At 45.7% G+C, this 22,500-nt stretch overlaps 1 protein-coding gene and 1 long non-coding RNA gene across 2 annotated transcripts in view; one reads left to right on the top strand and one right to left on the bottom strand.

Annotated features, from left to right (window-relative positions):
• mgat4b (alpha-1,3-mannosyl-glycoprotein 4-beta-N-acetylglucosaminyltransferase B) overlaps positions 1-21,132 on the top strand; it is a 126,969-nt gene extending 105,837 nt beyond the window's left edge. The window contains exons 9-15 of the mRNA XM_036006489.1: positions 3,051-3,181; positions 6,012-6,119; positions 10,416-10,609; positions 11,418-11,496; positions 15,798-15,885; positions 18,778-18,890; positions 20,697-21,132. Of these exons, the coding sequence (XP_035862382.1) occupies positions 3,051-3,181; positions 6,012-6,119; positions 10,416-10,609; positions 11,418-11,496; positions 15,798-15,885; positions 18,778-18,890; positions 20,697-20,720 (737 nt within the window). The 3' untranslated portion in view covers positions 20,721-21,132. The remainder of the gene's footprint in view (positions 1-3,050; positions 3,182-6,011; positions 6,120-10,415; positions 10,610-11,417; positions 11,497-15,797; positions 15,886-18,777; positions 18,891-20,696) is intronic.
• On the bottom strand, positions 21,053-22,444 carry LOC118496160. Its single transcript, XR_004898647.1, has 2 exons — positions 21,902-22,444; positions 21,053-21,140 (listed from the first exon to the last, which is right to left on the bottom strand). It is a non-coding gene; the product is annotated as an uncharacterized LOC118496160 (long non-coding RNA).
• Positions 22,445-22,500: the final 56 nt, after the last annotated feature.

Below are 22,500 nucleotides of genomic sequence, written 5' to 3'. Positions count from 1 at the left end.
ACACACACACACACACACACATAGCTACACACACATACACACACACACACACACACACACACACACACACACACACACAGATACAGATACAGATACACACACACACACACACATAGCTACACACACACACACACACACACACACACACACACACACACACACAATTACCCAGCTCCTCTTTCTTCCCATGAGGCTTTGCTGCTCTACTTCCCTCTAATAGGTCCCTGAGTGCTCACCGCGTCTTCAAACACCTCCAGGAGTTTAAAGAGACAGTCTCAGTTTTGGGGGCACTTCCTGTGAAAGTTCCTCACAGGAAACGGCTTCATCCTTCAAAATAAAATAAAACGGAGTGCTAGCCGTTCATTTCAATTATTGCATCGTCACGGTGATCTCGATGGCGAAATATAGGCTATCAGTTTGGGGACATCATTAGAAGAGAAACCCTAAGATGTGATTCTCCTGGTGTGCGTGAGGCTGATGAAAGTGTTGCATTGTGGGTATTCTGACAGTGAAGTTAACGGGGGAGTGTGTGTCTTTCTCTCGCCCGCCATCACGCAGTCGTCGTCGTTTTTAAAGAGAGAAACGGCGTTTATGTACACAACTCAGTATGTATATTCTCATTGTATTTTACACTATTTTTCAGATTCATATATATATATATATATATATATATATATTCCTCCCTCCCTCCCTCCCCTACTCCCCCCTCCAGTCTTTCCACCCTTCCTTCCTCCCTTCCATCCTCCCTCCCTCCCTTCCTCCCTCCCTCCTTTCCTCCCTCCCTCCTTCCCTCCCTGCCATCCTCCCTTCCTCCCTCCCTCCTTCCCTCCCTTCCATAGTCCCTCCTTCCCTACATCCCTCCCTCCCTTCCTCCCTCCCTCCCTCCTTCCCTTCCTCCCTCCTTCCCTCCCTTCCATAGTCCCTCCCTCCCTCCCTCCCTCCTTTCCTCCCTCCCTCCTTCCCTCCCTTCCATCCTCCCTTCCTCCGTCCCTCCTTCCCTCCCTTCCATAGTCCCTCCTTTCCTCCCTCCTTCTTTCCCTCCATCCCTCCTTCCCTTCCTCCCTCCTTCGCTCCTTCCCTCCTTCCCTCCCTTCCATCTTCCCTCCCTCCCTCCTTCCCTCCCTTCCATCCTCCCTCCCTCCCTCCTTCCCTCCCTTCCATCCTCCCTCCCTCCCTCCCTCCCTCCCTCCTTCCCTCCCTTCCATAGTCCCTCCTTCCCTCCCTCCCTCCTTCCCTTCCCTTCCCTTCCCTTCCATCCTCCCTTCCTCCCTCCCTCCTTTCCTCCAGTCCTCCCTCTGGTCCTGGTGTCTGACCCTACCGAGCCTCTCCGCCCCCGGCGGCGTGCGGCGTGCGAGCTGCGGCTGCTTTAATGACGTCATCGGGGTGAATCTGACTCGCCGAATTAAATCAGACGGAGACGAGAGCGCTGCAGGGCCGCTCTGCAATTCAACTCTTCAAATCTGAGATCTGCATTTGCCAAGTTTAGCTTTTAGTCCAGACTCGACTAAGTCCGCAGGGTGTGCTTCTTTTTTTTAAATTCTGTTGCCTCGTCGCACATTCGGCCCTTCGGAGGCTGAAATGTCCCGACGCATCAGGGCGGGCCTGAAGGGGGCGGGAGCAGAGCTGCACGTTGGCCTTTTGGTCCGTCTGTTTCAGTCCAGAGAGACGGTCGGCTCAGTGCAGCTTCTGACCTTTAATACCCAGAGAACTCTGTGTTCGTACAGAGAAATACTGTATGAAGACAATAAAGACGAGAAGTCGGGAGGCTTTTCAGGCGACGGTCTTCATTTTCAGTGTCGGTGGTTGAATCATCAGAACAAAACATGAAAAGCTGTGTTAGAAGAAGCATTAAAAGACTTTAAATAAAAGTTAGCCTGGGTAAACCCTGACGAACTTCCGGCAAATTTGAGATTTGCTCTGCAAGTCAGTCTGGCCAAGAGCCCATTCAAACCCATTTCCAATGTCCCCCAAATCGAGGCATCAATCACAACTGCTGAGGTGGGCTTTACACCAATCACAACTGCTGAGGTGGGCTTTACACCAATCACAACCGCTGAGGTGGGCTTTACACCAATCACAACTGCTGAGGTGGGCTTTACACCAATCACAACCGCTGAGGTGGGCTTTACACCAATCACAACCGTTGAGGTCAAGGTAAAGGCATAGACGGTATATATAATGGACCACCAGGTCCCGTGTCTCTGGACGGAGACCAGTGAAGGATATTAGAAGATCTTTCCCGGTGATGGCTGAGCGTTACTGAGCAGCCTCCAACTGAGCTTGAAGACGTAGATGTGACGTGAGCAACCTGTCTGAAAGTTGGAAGTCTTCTGGTAGCTGTGCCAAGAGAAATCTCAATCATTCCCAATCTAGCAGAGACGGAGAGCGTAGGTATATGTAAGGAGATAACATAGACACAGGCTAATTATTGATCACTAAAATGATAGTTAACATTAGTAATTCAACTTAAACAGCTAATGGAAGTCCAAACTGCCTGAGAGCTTCTCCTGTACTATACGGTAATTCCTCTACTATGAGACAGTAAGTCTCGTGGTTATGACCCAATCGTTAGCCTATTTTTATAAAAACGTCTGCTACGGAGCCATAACGTGAGGTACAAGGTAATGGAGCCTTTTATACATTGTCGTGTTTCTTTAGAAATAAACAATGGACAAATAGAGTCTTTAAACTCTTCAGATGTAAAGTTATTCTCTGTCAAAGTGACGTCAAAATGAATGGCAGTCAATGGGATGCTAACGGGGGGTGATGGCTTGGTAGCATCAGAATGGCGCCATAGGAGGTACGCGTTGTAAGGAGACGCTGACCCCCTTGGTAAAACCAGACTAGACAAGACAGAAAACCAAACTATCAAAATAAAACAGGAAACTGAGCAAAATACAGAACAGAAACAGACTACCAAAATAAAATAAAACACACCAACCCATAACACAGCTGTATTCACGAGACCCGCGATTTCACGAATGATCGCGTGATATAACCCAGCATCCCCTACGCCCGTGCACTAAAGTACATCCCTTCTTCTCCGACAGGTAAGATGTTCAAGTCGTTGGACCTGTCGCTCATCGTGGAGTTCATGCTGATGTTCTACAAAGACAAACCCATCGACTGGCTGCTGGACCACATCATGTGGGTCAAGGTGTGCAACCCAGAGAAGGATGCCGTGAGTAGTCTCCGCACATCACGCTCTCATCATAGGCCTGTAACAACTATTACTCAAGTGTCTATATGCGTGTCTATATATTTATCTTTATTTATCTGTAGTATATTGTTGTTTACTGTTTGTTTACTTTTGGAAAAAATATTTAGCTAAAAGTTTATTGCTATTGTTATTCTTATACTGTATTTTTTTTAGGGCTGTCAAACGATGAATTTTTTTTAATCGTGATTAATCACTGAAGTTCTATAGTTAATCGCGATTAATCGCATATTTTACCAGTGTGTCTTCATTGGGAATCAAATGAATGCAAAGAAAGTGACTTTATGAACTTGATTTTAAGATTTGTAATTATTTATTTACTGTAAACAAAAGAAAAATTTGTGAATCTGTCATTATTGCACAATTCCTCCAAGTACCTAACTAAAAAACTACAAATCCCTATCCTTACTAGAGTCAATATAGTGTTTAGTAACTCCTAAATAAGGCTCTCAATCGATTAATTTCTTTTAATTTCTCTGAATTTCTGCGATTAATGCGATTAATGCGATCGCACTGCAATTAACGCGTTAATGCTGACGGCCCTAATTTTTTTATATCTCTTTATTTAAAGAGTGTTTTGTAAGCTGCTAAAATCTGCTGCTAGAAATCTAATTTCCTTGCAGGAGTCATCCCAAAACAATCAATAAAGAGAAGTCTAAGTCTAAGTCCTCTAAGGGCGTTTTCACACATACCTCATTTGGTCTGGACTTTCGGACTTTTTTGTTTGATCCGAACCAAAATTAGAGGTGTGAAACCTCCCCCGGACCACGGTCCGGATCAAAAGACCAAATTTTGATTCGATAAAAAGAGGTGGTCTCGGTCCGGACCAAACTGAACCATGCTCCGGCTCGTTTATAGTGTGAAAGCATTTTTTGGATGGTTCGGACTTTCGGACCAAATACAAGAAGCTCTGGCAGGCTCTCCTTGTGTTACAAGACCAGGGAAGCTCCTTTAAGGAATAGCTCGGTGCTTAGTGTGTAGACTACATGAGAGAGTGACGGTGAATGCGCTCAGAGCAGACAGCTGTCGGCTATCAGAGCTGAGAATACATCAGCAGTTTATTTGTTAAGTGGTAGTAAATGTACAGTGTAGGTTTCAGTTTGTCTCTGAATAAATTCTCCAGAAAGAAAGTTTCCGTGTCTCGCTTCTCAACAACACAACAAAACAAAAAGAGCCACGGCAGTAGAGGAGAGCAGCAGTCAGTAGGAGAGAGCAGCAGTCAGTAGGAGAGAGCAGCAGTCAGTAGAGGAGAGCAGCAGTCAGTAGGAGAGAGCAGCAGTCAGTAGGAGAGAGCAGCAGTCAGTAGGGGAGAGCAGTCAGTAGGAGAGAGCAGCAGTCAGTAGGGGAGAGTAGCAGTCAGTAGGAGAGAGCAGCAGTCAGTAGGGGAGAGCAGTCAGTAGGGGAGAGCAGCAGTCAGTAGGGGAGAGCAGCAGTCAGTAGGAGAGAGCAGCAGTCAGTAGGGGAGAGCAGCAGTCAGTAGGGGAGAGCAGCAGTCAGTAGGGGAGAGCAGCAGTCAGTAGGGGAGAGCAGCAGTCAGTAGGAGAGAGCAGCAGTCAGTAGGAGAGAGCAGCAGTCAGTAGGAGAGAGCAGCAGTCAGTAGGAGAGAGTAGCAGTCAGTAGGAGAGAGCAGCAGTCAGTAGGAGAGAGCAGCAGTCAGTAGGAGAGAGCAGCAGTCAGTAGGAGAGAGCAGCAGTCAGTAGGGGGACTGACTGATCAGTCCGACTGCCTTTTCTGCCGACGATCGGCAAAAAAATAACGCTGATTAATCCATTCCATATTGAACTTTGACCCAGAGCCGTTCTAGCCACCGTTGGACTGTAAAATGAAGGAGGGAGACGAGAATGCGCTGCCTGGATCATTGATTGGAACATTTACTTATAAAAATATTCTTCCTGAATAGGGTTGGCTACCGAAATCTGGTGCTAATACGGCACCGGTGCCTTCACGACCGGTATCTACCTGACCGAATAGCAACGCAGATTTCGGTGCCTCATTCCGGTTCCACTGATATGTCTGCGCTTCTCTCTGATGCTCTGAAACAGACGTTACAGGAAACACACACACCGCTGCATGGGACGCTAGTTAACACTATACTCAACAGCAGCTAACGTTAGCCTACCGCTAGCTAGTTAACACTATACTCAACAGCAGCTAACGTTAGTCTACCGCTAGCTAGTTAACACTATACTCAACAGCAGCTAACGTTAGCCTACCGCTAGCTAGTTAACACTATACTCAACAGCAGCTAACGTTAGTCTACCGCTAGCTAGTTAACACTATACTCAACAGCAGCTAACGTTAGCCTACCGCTAGCTAGTAGCTGGATTAAACACGGTTAAAATGCTGACAGCTAATGCTAAACGGTGTAAAGTGTGACTGTATTTCACTGTAGAGGATCCAACAGCGGGATGTAACAATCTGCAGCAGCTGTTGTCGGAAAAACACAGATGGTGCGTTCAATGAAACTGGTAATTTATAGCCTCGTGGTGCATTCAAAGTTATTGTTAAATGCCCTTTTCCCATCTGGTGGTTGTTTTTCGCATTCAACAGCAATTTACTAGTGAAATAAGTTATTGTTATAGTGATTACAGTATTATTAAATAATTTAATTTTGACCATATGGCCTTAGCAATGAACCATTTTTTTTTACTTTCTTAAAGAGTATCGGTTAAGGCACCGGGCAAAAATTATGTATGCAATTAATTTAGATAATTTTTTTTAATGGCTTGACAGCCCTAGTTTGTAGTGACGGATTTAAAAGGTGTGATTGTACGTGTTTGTGTGTCTCCATCAGAAACACTGCGACAGGCAGAAGGCAAACCTGAGGATTCGGTTCAAACCGTCTCTCTTCCAACACGTCGGCACGCACTCGTCTCTGGCTGGAAAAATACAGAAACTCAAGGTAACGAGTGTGTGTGGATGTTCAATGCAAGGGCACATTTAATTTCAAAACTTCTGTTTCTTGCTTGAGTACTTTGCTACATCAGTACTTTCAGTTAGTGTTGTCTGAAGCAGGCTGGTTGCAGGGGGGGGCGTGTGTGTGTGTGTATGTGTGTGTGTGTGTCTGTGTGTGTGTGTGTGTGTCTGTGTGTGTGTGTCTGTGTGTGTGTGTGTGTGTGTGTCTGTCTGTGTGTCTGTGTCTGTGTGTGTGTGTGTGTGTGTGTGTGTGTGTGTCTGTGTGTGTCTGTGTGTGTGTGTGTGTGTGTATGTATGTGTGCGTGTGTGTGTCTGTGTGTGTGTGTGTGTGTGTGTGTGTGTGTGTGTGTGTGTGTGTGTGTGTGTGTCTATGTGTGTGTGTGTGTGTGTGTGTGTGTCTGTGTGTGTGTGTGTGTGTGTGTGTCTGTGTGTGTGTGTGTGTGTGTGTGTGTGTATCTGTGTGTGTGTGTGTGTGTGTGTGTGTGTGCGTGTGTGTGTGTGTGTGTGCGTGTGTGTGTGTGTGTGTGTGTGTCTGTGTGTGTGTGTGTGTGTGTGTGTGTGTGTGTGTGTGTGTGTGTGTGTGTGTGTGTGTGTGTGTGTGTGTGTGTGTGTGTGTGTGTGTGTGTGTGTGTGTGTGTGTGTGTGTGTGTGTGTGTGTGTGTGTGTGTGTGTGTGTGTGTGGTGTGTGTGTCGTGTGGTGTGTGTCTGTGCGTGTGTGTGTGTGTGTGTGTGTGTGTGTGTGTGTGTGTGTGTGTGTGTGTGTGTGTGTGTGTGTGTGTGTGTGTGTGTGTGTGTGTGTGTGCTGATGTTGTTGGGGGGGTTAGGGTTAGGTAGTGACAATTTTTCGAGGCTCTCACAATCTTTGGGCGCACTCACCCGAACACGTTACCGACAGTGAAATTGACTCCCATCACGTGACCCGCAGGAGTCCCGAAAAATTGTCACCCTCTAACGAAGACAGAAAGCCTCTGCAGTCTCCGACACAAACTGCAGTATACCTTTGCGTCTCGGCTCTCCTCTGATTACTCTGTTAGCAGCGATGGATATTAGCCCCGCTGACGGCTGCTGCAATCTGCTCCCATCGATTGGATATTGATCCGGCCGTCCCGGACCAGCGCCTTCTTGGTGTGGAGATTGAACTCGGAGGCCGGCCGGCATGGGGCCGTGCACAGGCGCAGGCTAAACGCAGCCATTACCCTCTAGCCTGAAAAAGCCAGCCCTGGGTTTTAAAAAAAAAAAAAAAACTCAAATTGAAAGAATTAAAGTGGAAGTGGGATTTATTCGCCTTTAGGGAGTTAAGTCGATAGATTTGTTAAAATGTGATAAACTTCTCTGGAAAAGTCACACATCTTATAAACACAAACTCTGTGTTTGCGTCGGCCATAAAGTCGGCTGTGATGACAATAACAATGCAGACTAGAGCTGTCAGTCTTCCTCTATAATACCATTCAAGTTTCATTCGTTATTGTTGTTAATATTTAAATAATAATCTAATATTTAAAGCTCAAAAGCAGCCTGTTAAATATGTACTACACTACTCAGGCTTATGCATTGTCAATGCCACTATAAGCAGGTGGTTGTTGTTACACGTTACACGACTTCCAACATCAGCCTGGCCTTGAGGGGGCCTCTGTCACCGCGCATTACATTTCTGGCACGCCGCTCTCTGTTTACATTATTTTCCAATACAGTGGCTCTGTTGTAAAGGCTAACGGTGCTCGGTTAGCACAATGACATCATGTTAGAAAGCCCAGCCGAAACGATTTGTCATAAAGTAAAGTAACAACAGTGTTAGCCACGATGCTAACGGCACTGATATCTAAGCCAAACGGTGCCGTCACTACTATTTTAGTGATTTATAAGCAACCTGTTTCCTGCAGATTGGCACGTTACTGTTAGAAGGTAATATATGAAGTCAAAGCTAACTCTGACCGCTGTAGGGCAGCTAACATTAACGTTAGCTGTCTCCACGAAACTCCCAGCTAAGCTAGAACTCACGACGCAGGTAGGAAACCAACTAACTATTGATAACATGAGCATTTTGGCTTGGTGGATGTTGATTTTAATGTCATGTTAAAACTGTTTCCCATCCTTCTGATTTCCAGCTGCAGCCTGTCACTCCTCCCTGTACTAACATTACTCAGCACGTAACGTTAGCTCACAATGCCTTGTGTTTCTCACTCCCATATTGGGTACAGGGTTCGATCCCCGGTCTGGGTTCACATGGCCTTCCTCCGGCTGCTCTGGTTTCCTCCCATCACCAAAAAGATGTACTGTACCTAAAATGAACTGCCCCAGCTCTTATGTAGGCCTATAGGATGGGTTAAATCAACCACCATACAGCAATATCAGCCGTTTGGTGCTCCCCTCTAATACAACATCAACATCTCAAAACCAATATGTGCTCCCACAGTGCCGTCATGCTTCTGTTGCTCGTATCTTTCGGGTCTCAGCTCTGAACTGAAACTGGATGAGTCATCATGGACAGCTATAGCGAGGCTGGCAGTGATACCAGTCTGTGTAAAAGTCGGTCGGTAGTCTCTCGGTATGACTAACAGTTCAGATTATCTTCTGCTCAGTGCACAGGGGGGTCATCTTAGTATTCCTGTTGACTCTGCAGAGACACAGAGAGGAAACGCACACATACTGTTAAGGAGGAGGGTTCAGTTTCTGAGTTTCTGAGTCATGCTACCATTATGGGGGAAGTGAGGGAAAGGAAGCGCCATAATAAGAAATATATGGTGTCAGAAATAGGGATGCACCGAATCCAGATTTTTGGGGTTCGGCCAAATACCGAATCCACTGGTTAAGATTCTGCTGAATCTGAAACCGAATACTGAATCCTCCTCCCATCCTCAGTCCATTAACACAGTAAACACTAGTACTGTCAAATGATTAAAATATTTAATCGCATTAATGTCATAGTTAACTCACAATTAATCGCACATATTTATCTATTCTAAATGTCTCTTGATTTCTTTTTGTACCATTATTTTTTCTCTAAAATGGGTTTGTGTTAACTGACAGCACTAGTAAACACATTAATGAAGTCAACAGTGACTGTCCTTCCTTTGCCGTACCTGAAGTTGCTGCATTCTGGCTGCTGTCTGTAGATTCCTTCATCACAACTCGTATTCTTCCAGATGTTTCCTACCAGATGTTGTAACAGCGGTGATGTTGTGTATAGTTTAGGGTCCTCGCCACCACCAGACTAATCAGCATTGCAGATTGAACATGTAGCTGGACTTGAATGGCCTTCTTTTGACAGAAAGTACTGCCAAACTACACTTTTTCTGCTCACCAGTTCCATTTCCACTTTCTCACAGCCTACTGCATTGAACGCTCCACCTACGTAAACACCTTCCCGTAATCAACGGCGCCGTCATTACGGCGACCAGCGTAGCGCGCCTAGTGCAAGCGTAGGGTTTCGGTTCGCTGGGAAAAAATTCTAAGAGAGCTGACACACCGAGCCGATAATCAGCCGTTGGACAGTCTGGCGAGGTCGGTGACTCGAGTCTGGTCGGTGTGTTCGTTCCGTCGTCCGTCGGCCTTCATTTTGGCCGACCTGACATGTTCAGTCAGAGACAGGACAATCGGGACTCACCCGTAAATGGCGAGCAGGATGAGCCGCTCAAAATCTGACGAAAATCTTTTAAACTGACCTTTGTTGATCTGAAATGAAGACAGATTCAGCAACTGCACGGCCTATTTCTCTCTTCAAATGTTTTCAGAAACACGTTTCGGTGAACTATTTTAGTCCAATATGAGATCTTATTCTGAACGAGTCGCCATGACAGTCTGGCTGTGAATTTCTGGAGAAAAAAGAACCACGTGATGCGTTCGTCCAATCAGCTGCCGGTTTTCATTTTCTGGGAAACAATCAGACTGTTAATGGAAACAATACAGAGCAGTGCCGCCTGCTGCTATGGAGACGTATTACGTTTTGCGCACGTGCAGAGCGAATGCTCAAGTCGGCGTCTCCTCAGTGTGTTTTGAGGCATTTTTTTTGGACCTCGGGGACCCGACTGATCAGTCCGACTGGCTTTACTGCCGACGGTCGGCCGTCTGGTTGGTGTGTAATCACCTTAAGGTTTAGCAGAAACCCAACCCCGTCAATAAAGCCCAATATTCAGCCGAATCCGAAGCCGAATCCTGGATTCGGTGCATCCCTAATACATACGGTCAAACATAACTCCACATGTCCACATTAAAAGTCAGGACAACTGCATACATCTCCTGATAAATTACATTTAAACCCAACAAACTCCATGTTTTCCTACAGGATAAGGACTTTGGGAAACAGACCCTCCATAAGGGTCACGCCAACCCGCTGGCAGAGGTGACCACCAGCCTGAAGACCTACCAGCACTTCACCTTGGAGAAAGCCTACCTGGGGGAGGACTTCTTCTGGGCCTTCACACCTGTAGCAGGGGACTTCATACGGATACGGTTCTTCACACCTGTCCGCATCGAGAGGTGAGGAGTACCAGAGGAGGCCAGGGTGTTAAAGGTGCCGTAGGTAGGACTGTGAGGATCCAGGACTTAGTCTCAGTCCAGACTTCTCAGTCCCTCCCCCCCTTTCTGCTAAAGCCCAAAACGGTCTCCTAAGCCCCTCCCCCTGCAAGGGAGAATGAATGTGTGTGCATGAGCAGTGATTGACACGCAGTTAGACACCCCCCCTGGCCCTGATTGGTGCATCTGAACAGTGAGACACGCCCCCCTGGCCCTGATTGGTGCATCTGAACAGTGAGACATGCCCCCCTGGCCCTGATTGGTGCATCTGAACAGTTAGACACCCCAACCCCCCCCACCCCCCCCTGGCCCTGATTGGTGCATCTGAACAGTTAGACACTCCCCCTGGCCCTGATTGGTGCATCTGAACAGTGAGACACCCCCCTGGCCCTGATTGGTGCATCTGAACAGTTAGACACCCCCCCTGGCCCTGATTGGTGCATCTGAACAGTTAGACACCCCCCCTGGCCCTGATTGGTGCATCTGAACAGTTAGACACCCCGCAAATTCAATGAAAGTAGTGAACCGATAATTTTTTTTACTTGTGAAAAGTAAATAGTTGTATGGAACATCCACATTATTATTATTATTTTTGACAATTTGGTTGAAAGGAACCCAAATTTCTGATTTAGAAACTTTTTTTAAATGGATCAAATCTGACCCGAGGAAAACAGGACGGAAGAATCAAAGTATTGCCAGTTTTACTTTATATAACAAGTTCTTGTTGTAAATCTATGTTTTATTAAACCTTCCTTGTGTTTGTCTCTCTCAGGTTTTTCTTTCGGAGCGGAAACATCGAACATCCGGGAGACAAACTCTTCAACACATCGGTGGAGGTTCTGCCGTTCGACGTAGGTCTTTGAATCCAGTTACATGACCCGTTAACGTTACCGAGAGACCGCTCATGACACGCCCCGTTAACGTTACCGAGAGACCGCTCATGACACGCCCCGTTAACGTTACCGAGAGACCGCTCATGACACGCCCCGTTAACGTTACCGAGAGACCGTTCATGACACGCCCCGTTAACGTTACCGAGAGACCGCTCATGACACGCCCCGTTAACGTTACCGAGAGACCGCTCATGACACGCCCCGTTAACGTTACCGAGAGACCGCTCATGACACAACCCGTTAACGTTACCCAGAGACCGTTCATGACACGCCCCGTTAACGTTACCCAGAGACCGTTCATGACACGCCCCGTTAACGTTACTGAGAGACCGCTCATGACACGCCCCGTTAACGTTACCGAGAGACCGTTCGTGACACAACCCGTTAACGTTACCGAGAGACCGTTCGTGACACAACCCGTTAACGTTACCGAGAGACCGTTCGTGACACAACCCGTTAACATTACCGAGAGACCGTTCATGACACGCCCCGTTAACGTTACCGAGAGACCGAGAGACCGTTCATGACACGCCCCGTTAACGTTACCGAGAGACCGTTCATGACACAACCCGTTAACGTTACCGAGAGACCGTTCATGACACGACTCGTTAACGTTAACGAGAGACTGTTTATGACCCGTTAACGTTACCGAGAGACCGTTCATGACACGCCCCGTTAACGTTACCGAGAGACCGTTCATGACACGCCCCGTTAACGTTACCGAGAGACCGTTCGTGACACAACTCGTTAACGTTACCGAGAGACCGTTCGTGACACAACTCGTTAACGTTACTGAGAGACCGCTCATGACACGCCCCGTTAACGTTACCGAGAGACCGTTCATGACACGCCCCGTTAACGTTACCGAGAGACCGTTCGTGACACGACTCGTTAACGTTACCGAGAGACCGAGAGACCGCTCATGACACGCCCCGTTAACGTTACCGAGAGACCGTTCATGACACGCCCCGTTAACGTTACCGAGAGACCGTTCGTGACACAACTCGTTAACGTTACTGAGAGACCGCTCATGACACGCCCCGTTAACGTTACCGAGAGACCGTTCATGACACGCCCCGTTAACGTTACCGAGAGACCGTTCATGACACAACCCGTTAACGTTACCGAGAGACCGTTCATGACACGCCCCGTTAACGTTACCGAGAGACCGTTCATGACACAACCCGTTAACGTTACCGAGAGACCGAGAGACCGCTCATGACACGCCCCGTTAACGTTACCGAGAGACCGCTCGTGACACGCCCCGTTAACGTTACCGAGAGACCGCTCGTGACACGCCCCGTTAACGTTACCGAGAGACCGCTCGTGACACGCCCCGTTAACGTTACCGAGAGACCGTTCGTGACACAACTCGTTAACGTTACCGAGAGACCGTTCGTGACACAACTCGTTAACGTTACTGAGAGACCGCTCATGACACGCCCCGTTAACGTTACCGAGAGACCGTTCATGACACGCCCCGTTAACGTTACCGAGAGACCGTTCGTGACACGACTCGTTAACGTTACCGAGAGACCGAGAGACCGCTCATGACACGCCCCGTTAACGTTACCGAGAGACCGTTCATGACACGCCCCGTTAACGTTACCGAGAGACCGTTCGTGACACAACTCGTTAACGTTACCGAGAGACCGTTCGTGACACAACTCGTTAACGTTACTGAGAGACCGCTCATGACACGCCCCGTTAACGTTACCGAGAGACCGTTCATGACACGCCCCGTTAACGTTACCGAGAGACCGTTCATGACACAACCCGTTAACGTTACCGAGAGACCGTTCATGACACGCCCCGTTAACGTTACCGAGAGACCGTTCATGACACAACCCGTTAACGTTACCGAGAGACCGAGAGACCGCTCATGACACGCCCCGTTAACGTTACCGAGAGACCGCTCGTGACACGCCCCGTTAACGTTACCGAGAGACCGCTCGTGACACGCCCCGTTAACGTTACCGAGAGACCGCTCGTGACACGCCCCGTTAACGTTACCGAGAGACCGTTCGTGACACAACTCGTTAACGTTACCGAGAGACCGTTCATGACACGCCCCGTTAACGTTACCGAGAGACCGCTCATGACACGCCCCGTTAACGTTACCGAGAGACTGTTTATGACACGACAACGTTACCGAGAGACCGCTCATGACACGCCCCGTTAACGTTACCGAGAGACCGCTCATGACACGCCCCGTTAACGTTACCGAGAGACCGCTCATGACACGACCCGTTAACGTTACCAAGAGACCGCTCATGACACAACCCGTTAACGTTACCCAGAGACCGTTCATGACACGCCCCGTTAACGTTACCCAGAGACCGTTCATGACACGCCCCGTTAACGTTACTGAGAGACCGTTCGTGACACAACCCGTTAACGTTACCGAGAGACCGTTCGTGACACAACCCGTTAACGTTACCGAGAGACCGAGAGACCGTTCATGACACGCCCCGTTAACGTTACCGAGAGACCGTTCATGACACAACCCGTTAACGTTACCGAGAGACCGTTCATGACACGACTCGTTAACGTTAACGAGAGACTGTTTATGACCCGTTAACGTTACCGAGAGACCGTTCATGACACGCCCCGTTAACGTTACCGAGAGACCGTTCATGACACGCCCCGTTAACGTTACCGAGAGACCGTTCGTGACACGCCCCGTTAACGTTACCGAGAGACCGTTCGTGACACGACTCGTTAACGTTACCGAGAGACCGAGAGACCGCTCATGACACGCCCCGTTAACGTTACCGAGAGACCGCTCGTGACACGCCCCGTTAACGTTACCGAGAGACCGTTCGTGACACAACTCGTTAACGTTACCGAGAGACCGTTCGTGACACAACTCGTTAACGTTACTGAGAGACCGCTCATGACACGCCCCGTTAACGTTACCGAGAGACCGTTCGTGACACGACTCGTTAACGTTACCGAGAGACCGAGAGACCGCTCATGACACGCCCCGTTAACGTTACCGAGAGACCGCTCGTGACACGCCCCGTTAACGTTACCGAGAGACCGTTCGTGACACAACTCGTTAACGTTACCGAGAGACCGTTCGTGACACAACTCGTTAACGTTACTGAGAGACCGCTCATGACACGCCCCGTTAACGTTACCGAGAGACCGTTCATGACACGCCCCGTTAACGTTACCGAGAGACCGTTCATGACACAACCCGTTAACGTTACCGAGAGACCGTTCATGACACGCCCCGTTAACGTTACCGAGAGACCGTTCATGACACAACCCGTTAACGTTACCGAGAGACCGAGAGACCGCTCATGACACGCCCCGTTAACGTTACCGAGAGACCGCTCGTGACACGCCCCGTTAACGTTACCGAGAGACCGCTCGTGACACGCCCCGTTAACGTTACCGAGAGACCGTTCATGACACGCCCCGTTAACGTTACCGAGAGACCGTTCATGTGTTGGGTCTGAGCTGCAGGCAATGTTTCTGGCGCCTTTTCTGGGTTTTAAAGCTGTATTTGACGGGTTTTGTCAATTCTTTTGACGTTTTTGTGACTTTTTTGGACGTTTTTGTGACTTTTTTAGAGAGTTTTTGTGGCTCTTCGACATTTCTGTCATTTGTTTGGACAGGTTTGTGGCTTTTTTGATGTTTTTGTTTTTATTTTAGACGTTTTCGTCCCTTTTTTTGACAGGTTTTGTGGTTTTTTTCAATGTTTTGTTCTCTATTTTGGACGTTTCTGTCACTTTCTTTGGACAGTTTTTGTGGCTTTTCGACATTTGTCTAATTCTTTTGACAGTTTTTGTTTGTTTTTTTATGTTTTATGTCTTTTTCAATATTTTTGTTTTTATTTTGGACGTTTTCGTCCTTTTTTTTGACAGTTTTTGTGGCTTTTTCAATGTTTTGTTCTCTATTTTGTACGTTTCTGTCAATTTTTTTGGACAGTTGTGGCTTTTTTCAATGTTTTTGTCTTATTTTGGATGTTTTCGTGACTTTTTTGGACGTTTTCGTGACTTGTTTGGACAGTGTTTGTGGCTTTTTTTATGTTTTTGACGCTTTTTCGAGGTTTTTGTCTTCATTTTGGACGTTTTCGTCCCTTTGTTTAGACGTTTTTGTGGCTTTGTTCGAATGCGAGGTGTAATCGTAGCAAAATGTTTTTGTTTTTTCAAACCAATATAAATGTAGCCTGAGTGTTTTGTTGTTTAATATTATTTGGCAGAATAATTTGAATTCACACGTTGGATTGTGTTTGTGTGTTTTTGCAGAATATTCAGGCAGAGAAAGAGGCCTTGACAGACGGGAGGGAGAAAACACCAAAGTACCATCGGACAGAAGACGGATTCATCAGAATCGGTGAGTGTGAGAGGAGACAGGGTGCCGTGTCTGCAGCTAAACAAAATAAACATGACGTACAGTCCATTCTTAGCATGTCTTGGACCAGGGGTCACCAACACGGTGCCCGCGGCCACCAGGTAGCCCCCAAGGACCACATGAGTAGCCCTCAGGCCTGTTCTATTAATGAAAATTGAATATTGATATTATCTGTTTCCCAGCTTGTTAAGACATTGTTGATAATTATTGTGAGAAATCATTAACGTGATCAGTGTCTTCACATAGATGAGTATCATTAATCATTAATAATCATATATAACTAAAGGCAAACTGAGCAAATTAGTTATTTCAGAAGAGCGTATCAAACTGGTAGCCCTTCGTATGACTCAGTACCCATGAAGTAGCTCTCAGTTTCTAAAAGGTTGGTGACCCCTGGACTAGATAATAAGTTATAGATTAGATTTCTGAGACAGTTTGACCTGTGTCTTAACGAGCTGTGTCTTAACGAGCTGTGTCTTAACGAGCTGTGTCTTAACGAGCTGTCTGTTAACGAGAGGGGAGAGTTATTCAGGACAACATTCCTCGGCTTTTGTTTTCCTGCAGCAATGAGGACACACACACACACACACACACACACACACACACACAGATATATATATATACACACCCCCCCACACACACACACACACACAGATATATATATATACACACCCCCCCCCACACACACACACACACAGATATATATATATACACACCCACACACACACACACACACATACACACACACACACACAGACACAGACACACACATACACACACACACACACACACACACACAGATGGACACACACACACATACACACACACACACACACACACACACACACACAGACAGACACACGCATACAGACACACACACACACACACATACAGACACACACACACACACACAGACACACATACACACACACACACACACACACAGACACACACATACACACACACACACACACACACACAAACATACACACACACACACACACACACACACAGATGACACATACAGACACACACACACACACACACACACACACACACACACACACACACACACACAGACACACACACACACACACACACACACACACACAGACACATACAGACAGACAGACACACAGACAGACACACACACACACACACACACACACACACACACACACAGACACACAGACAGACACACACACACACACACACACACACACACACATACACACAGACAGACACACACACACACACACACAGACAGACAGACAGACAGACAGACAGACACACAGACACACACACACACACACACACACAGACAGACAGACACACACACAGAAGGGTTTTGTGGGGCATTTACAACTTTGGTCGGTGATGTAATGTTGACAGTTTTGGGAAAGTTCTCATTTTATTTTATGACGGTTATAAAAGCAGTAAAAACTGAAGCAACAGTAGTAGGTCAACTAGTAGCAGAAGGTTGTTTTAGGAGTTTGTTGACAGGAAATCATCAGCAGTGGAATGTAACTGAGTACATTTACTCGAGTACTGTACTTAAGTACAAATATTGAGGCACTTGTACTTTACTTAAAGTGCTCATATTGTGCTAATTTTTTTATTAACTAACGTGAATCACCAGACTTTAGACGGTATAAAACTAAAGCTAACAGACACTACACCAAGCCCATCACTGAAGAAACTACAGATAACGGTAACGCTACAAAAAAAAAAAGTATGGGACGCAACTTCTGGGCAAGACCCGCCCTTCAATAGCATTCGCACGCTACTATTGGCCAGGCGTCCATGCTTATGTAATGTAACCCAATTTGTTCAGGTCCTATCTCCTGACCAATCGGCTATCCTAACTTTAACTACTCGAGGTCAATGCCTAACCCCAACCAATCAGGCTGATCGAAGGGAGAAGGAAGAAAGAAGGAAGAGACAATGATAGAAGGAAGAAAGAAGGAAGGTAGAGACAAGGATAGAAGGCAGGAAGAAGGAAGAAAGAAAGAAGGAAGGAAGGAAGGAAGGGACAAGGGTAGGACGAAAGAAGGAAGGAAGGAAGGAAGGTAGAGACAGTGATAGAAGGAAGGAAGGAAGGAAGAGACAAGGATAGAAGGAAGAAAGAAGGAAGTAAGGAAGGAAGTAAGGACTTGCCTAGAGGTTGCGAGGGATCCATAATAACGCCTCCGTGACGCGTGGCTCTGGGACAAGCGAGTGTGAAGCTGGGAGGAATACTGACTACAAAGAGACTAGACTACACCACTGTGATAGAGGTCTTATATGTCATTCATAATGGTCTTAAAAAGGTCTTAAAAAGGTCTTAAATCTGATCCAGAAACCCTGTGTATTGACTGTATTGACTGTATTGACTTTGTATTGACTGTATTGACTTTGTATTGACTGTATTGACTGTGTATTGACTGTGTATTGACTGTATTGACTGTATTGACTGTGTATTGACTGTATTGACTGTATTGACTGTGTATTGACTGTGTTGACTATATTGACTGTGGATTGACTGTATTGACTGTATTGACTGTATTGACTGTGTATTGACTGTATTGACTGTATTGACTGTGGATTGACTGTATTGACTGTATTGACTGTGTATTGACTGTGTATTGACTGCGTATTGACTGTATTGACTATGTATTGACTGTGTATTGACTATGTATTGACTGTATTGACTATGTATTGACTGTATTGACTGTGTATTGACTGTATTGACTGTGTATTGACTGTATTGACTGTGTATTGACTGTATTGACTGTGTATTAACTGTATTGACTGTGTATTGACTGTGTATTGACTGTATTGACTGTGTATTGACTGTATTGACTGTGTATTGACTGTATTGACTGTGTCTTCCAGGAACCTTTAAGAACGGTATTGCGGAGGGCGAGGTGGACGCCAGCTTCGGGCCCCTGGAGGCCATGCGTCTCTCCGTTCTCACGGACTCCCCGGTCTGGGTGATCCTCAGCGAGGTGAGAATAAAAAATAAAGAATAAAACCAAGTGACCCTCAGTAACTCGTGACTGAAACTTAGCCAAACAAAGAAAAAAGAAACAAAAACATTCAAAACGTTGGAAAAAGTGTCAAAAACTTTTTTTTAAAGTGCTGAAAACGTCGCCAAAAGTGATATAAATTTCAAAAAAAGCAACAAAACATTGACAAAGCTACAAAAACAAGTTTACCCTACAGAGATAGACCTTTCTGTTAAAGAGTAATATCTTTATTTTTTTTAAACATAAAAACATCAGCTATATTGCGTTCGCTAAACCCACCAGACTCCATGTAAATAATCAGTCATTTTATCATCGTAAAATACACTTCATTCAATATTGACAGACACAAAATAGAACTATAAAAAATAGCTTTGGTTTTTCTTTTCACTGTTCCAACAATCACCACTCTGGTTTGGTTGAAATAATCCCTTAATTCACCCATTTACATGTGGAAATATGCTGGCTCTATACACACTAAAAGTAGTGATTATTTACATGGAGTCTGGTGGGTTTGGTGATGGTGATTTCTGGGTTGTTTCATGTCAAACTAAAAGGATCTTACTCTTTAACTAAAAGGTCTATCTCTGTACGGATCCTTTCATAATGTTGTCAGACACTTAGAATAATAATCTGAGTCTGTCAGCAGCAACAACAGAACTTTTAGTGGACGCTGACTGATGACATTATAGCTTGTTTTGCCGGCTTAATACTGGAAACAAAAATGGGAAAATAGGGTCCAGATTGAAAAAAAAAAAAAGTTACCCTTTAATCTGTAAGAGTCTTTAACTGGCTGGTGGTAAAGGATTATTTCACTGCGGCATCATGGGAATGTTTCAGTGTGAACTCCCGACCGCTGACCTTTGACCTCCCTTTGAGAGCGGCAGCGAGAAAGCCTGTTCATGTTGACCCTTTAAAGACTGCATTAGTCTGGGTTTAGAGAGGCTTTTTGATCATTTAAAGACAGATTTTGCAGGGAAACCTGAATATATTATAGAGTGATTATAGAGAGAACAGGCTTAAAGACCGCCAGGGTCAATTAGGCTACATTTGCATCGCTACGTTTAGGTTTAAAAGGGAATATCTTTTGCTACTTTTCCCCCTCTCTTTTGTATTTATTGTATCTACATATGTATAACTGTGTGTGTATGTACGTACATTTCTCTCTTCTTATTATATTTTACTCTATTTTTAACATCTATTTATTTATTTTATTTTTTATGATTTTTCATAATTAAATAATTTTTTTAATCTAAATTATTTTTATTTATTTTTTTAGTCTCTCAGTTCCAGTGTCAGGGAATGTTCTGGCATGTTGTGTATTAATTATTTAATTTAATTTAACCATTTATTTATTTTTTTACTTTTTATTATTATTTATTTTCTTCTTCTTTTCTTATAAATAAATAAATAAATATATATATAATATAATATATATAATATATTGTTGTTGTTGTTGTTTTTTATTTAGATTATTTTTTAGTCTCAGTTCCAATGTCAGGGAATGTTCTGGCATGTTGTGTTTTAAAATAATAATAAATAAATATTACATTTTTTTTAAATAAGTTAAAAAAATATATAAATATTTTTGGGGCTTTTTGATAATTTACGGACAGATTTCTGGAGTAAAAAAAAAAAACCCAGAATAGATTATTTTAACAGGCTTAAAGAAGGATAATTTAATATATACACAAATATTTCCCAATTCTTATTGTCTTTACTCTCATTTTATTTAACTTCAAAGTTGCTCCCTGGTTGCTATGGTTTCTGTGCTCTCTCCTGTCTCAGATCTTCATAAAGAAAGCCGAGTGAAGCTCCTCCTCCTCCTCCCTGAGCGATACCTCAGCCTCTCCGAGCGTCCAGCCCAGCTGACCCAGAGGCTCGCCGGCCGCCGTCCCGCCCCCCCCCTAGATCCTCACCGCGGAGCCACGGCGCCCCCGCCTGGCCGCACCACGCCGCTGCAGGGCCGGGCACAGACCACAGACTGAAAAACACACTTCACACAGACAGAAACAGCTCAGAGAGACAAGCTTGCTCTCAAGATGACGTTGTAATTAAGATTCTGTATTTATGTGTACATACAGGAAATGTAGAAACACTGGAACTGCTGCTGCTTCGAAATCAAAGACTCAAAGGCCTCTTTCTGTCCAGACCTTTCTACCATCACTCTCTCAGCAGTTACGAGCTCTACAGACTCAAAGGCCTCTTTCTGTCCAGACCTTTCTACCAACACTCTCCCAGCAGTTTACTGTCCGTCCACACCGCCGCCGACTTGATCTTCTAAAGATACAGGAAGTCATTCATTTTCAATGGAAGCTGCTTCTCTCAGCTGCAAGGAGCGGAAAATCTGTCGGCGTCGCGTTTTGGGCGTTTTGAGCGACCGGAGCGTCAATCAGGAAGTTGAAAGTAGGTCAACTTTATGGTAATGAGCTATGACGCGGTTCAGCGGCAACCAATCAGAATATAGACGTCCTTCACGCTGGCTGATTCCAGAGAAACATACGATGTAAACTTTGGTTCCTACCAAAACATTAGTTCAGAGAAAAAGGAGGAGAAGCTCATCATGGCCGTTGCTGGGTTCCCTATCATTTCTGATATTTGCGTATAGGGACCAGTTAACGTTACCTGCCGGTCACATGGTCTCTAAACAGTCCACTCACGGTGAAGTCCTGCACGGATCAACAGCTGGCGGCTGCTCGCTCTGCCTGCACGCTGCTGCGGTTCAGCGGCTAACGAGCGAGCTAACTGCTAACAGACACCGCTGCGACCAACAACCAATACACATTCTGTCATTATATATGTCATTTATAAAAGGTTTCTAGTGTCAGTGTATTGGCCGTGCAGTGGCTGCTTGATCTTTTTCCATGATGAACATAGAATGCTGCTACGTCAGAGCGGCCAAAGCCTCAAACAGCTTCCCCGGACTTTCTGACCAGCGTCCTTGACCGGGCGGCCAGAGCTTCTTTGCAGCTCAAGTCGGCGGTGGTGTGGACGTATAGTTAGATCTCCACAGACTCAAAGGCCTCTTTCTGTCCAGACCTTTCTACCAAACACTCTCACAGCAGTTTAGAGCTCAGCAGTGACCGCACACGGCTCTGGTTCCTGGAAGTGATTTCTCCCCGTTCAATATCTCTGTTTCTAGGTTTCATTAAATGCTGATATAAAGGGGCGGCCTCTAGCTCACCCTGTAAGAGCGTGCGCCCCATGTAGGCTGAGTCCTTTGCAGCGGCTCGGGTTCGAGTCCGACCTGCAGCCCTTTGCTGTCTGTCCCTCTAAATTAAAGGGAAAAAAGCCCCAAAATTCGGCGCAGAAATACAGTTTGAAAACAGCCACAAGAAAAGGCAAAGGAAAGAAACTGTGCAGAGAAACGATCATAGACTACAGTAGTAGCAGCAAGACCTTGCTATATATATATATATATATATATATATTAGGGCTGTCAATCGATTCAAAAAATTTATCTAATTAATTATATACTCTGCCGCATACATAATTTTCGCCCGGTGCCTTAACCGATACTTTTTAAGAAAGTAAAAAAAAGGGTACTAAACAGTCGGCGACATTAAAGAACTTATTCATTGCTAAGGCCATA

Source organism: Sander lucioperca, chromosome 1 (assembly GCF_008315115.2).
Source record: "Sander lucioperca isolate FBNREF2018 chromosome 1, SLUC_FBN_1.2, whole genome shotgun sequence".
Taxonomy (NCBI): domain Eukaryota; kingdom Metazoa; phylum Chordata; class Actinopteri; order Perciformes; family Percidae; genus Sander; species Sander lucioperca.
Note: the sequence above shows the minus strand (reverse complement) of the source record. Positions and strands in the feature narration are given on the sequence as shown.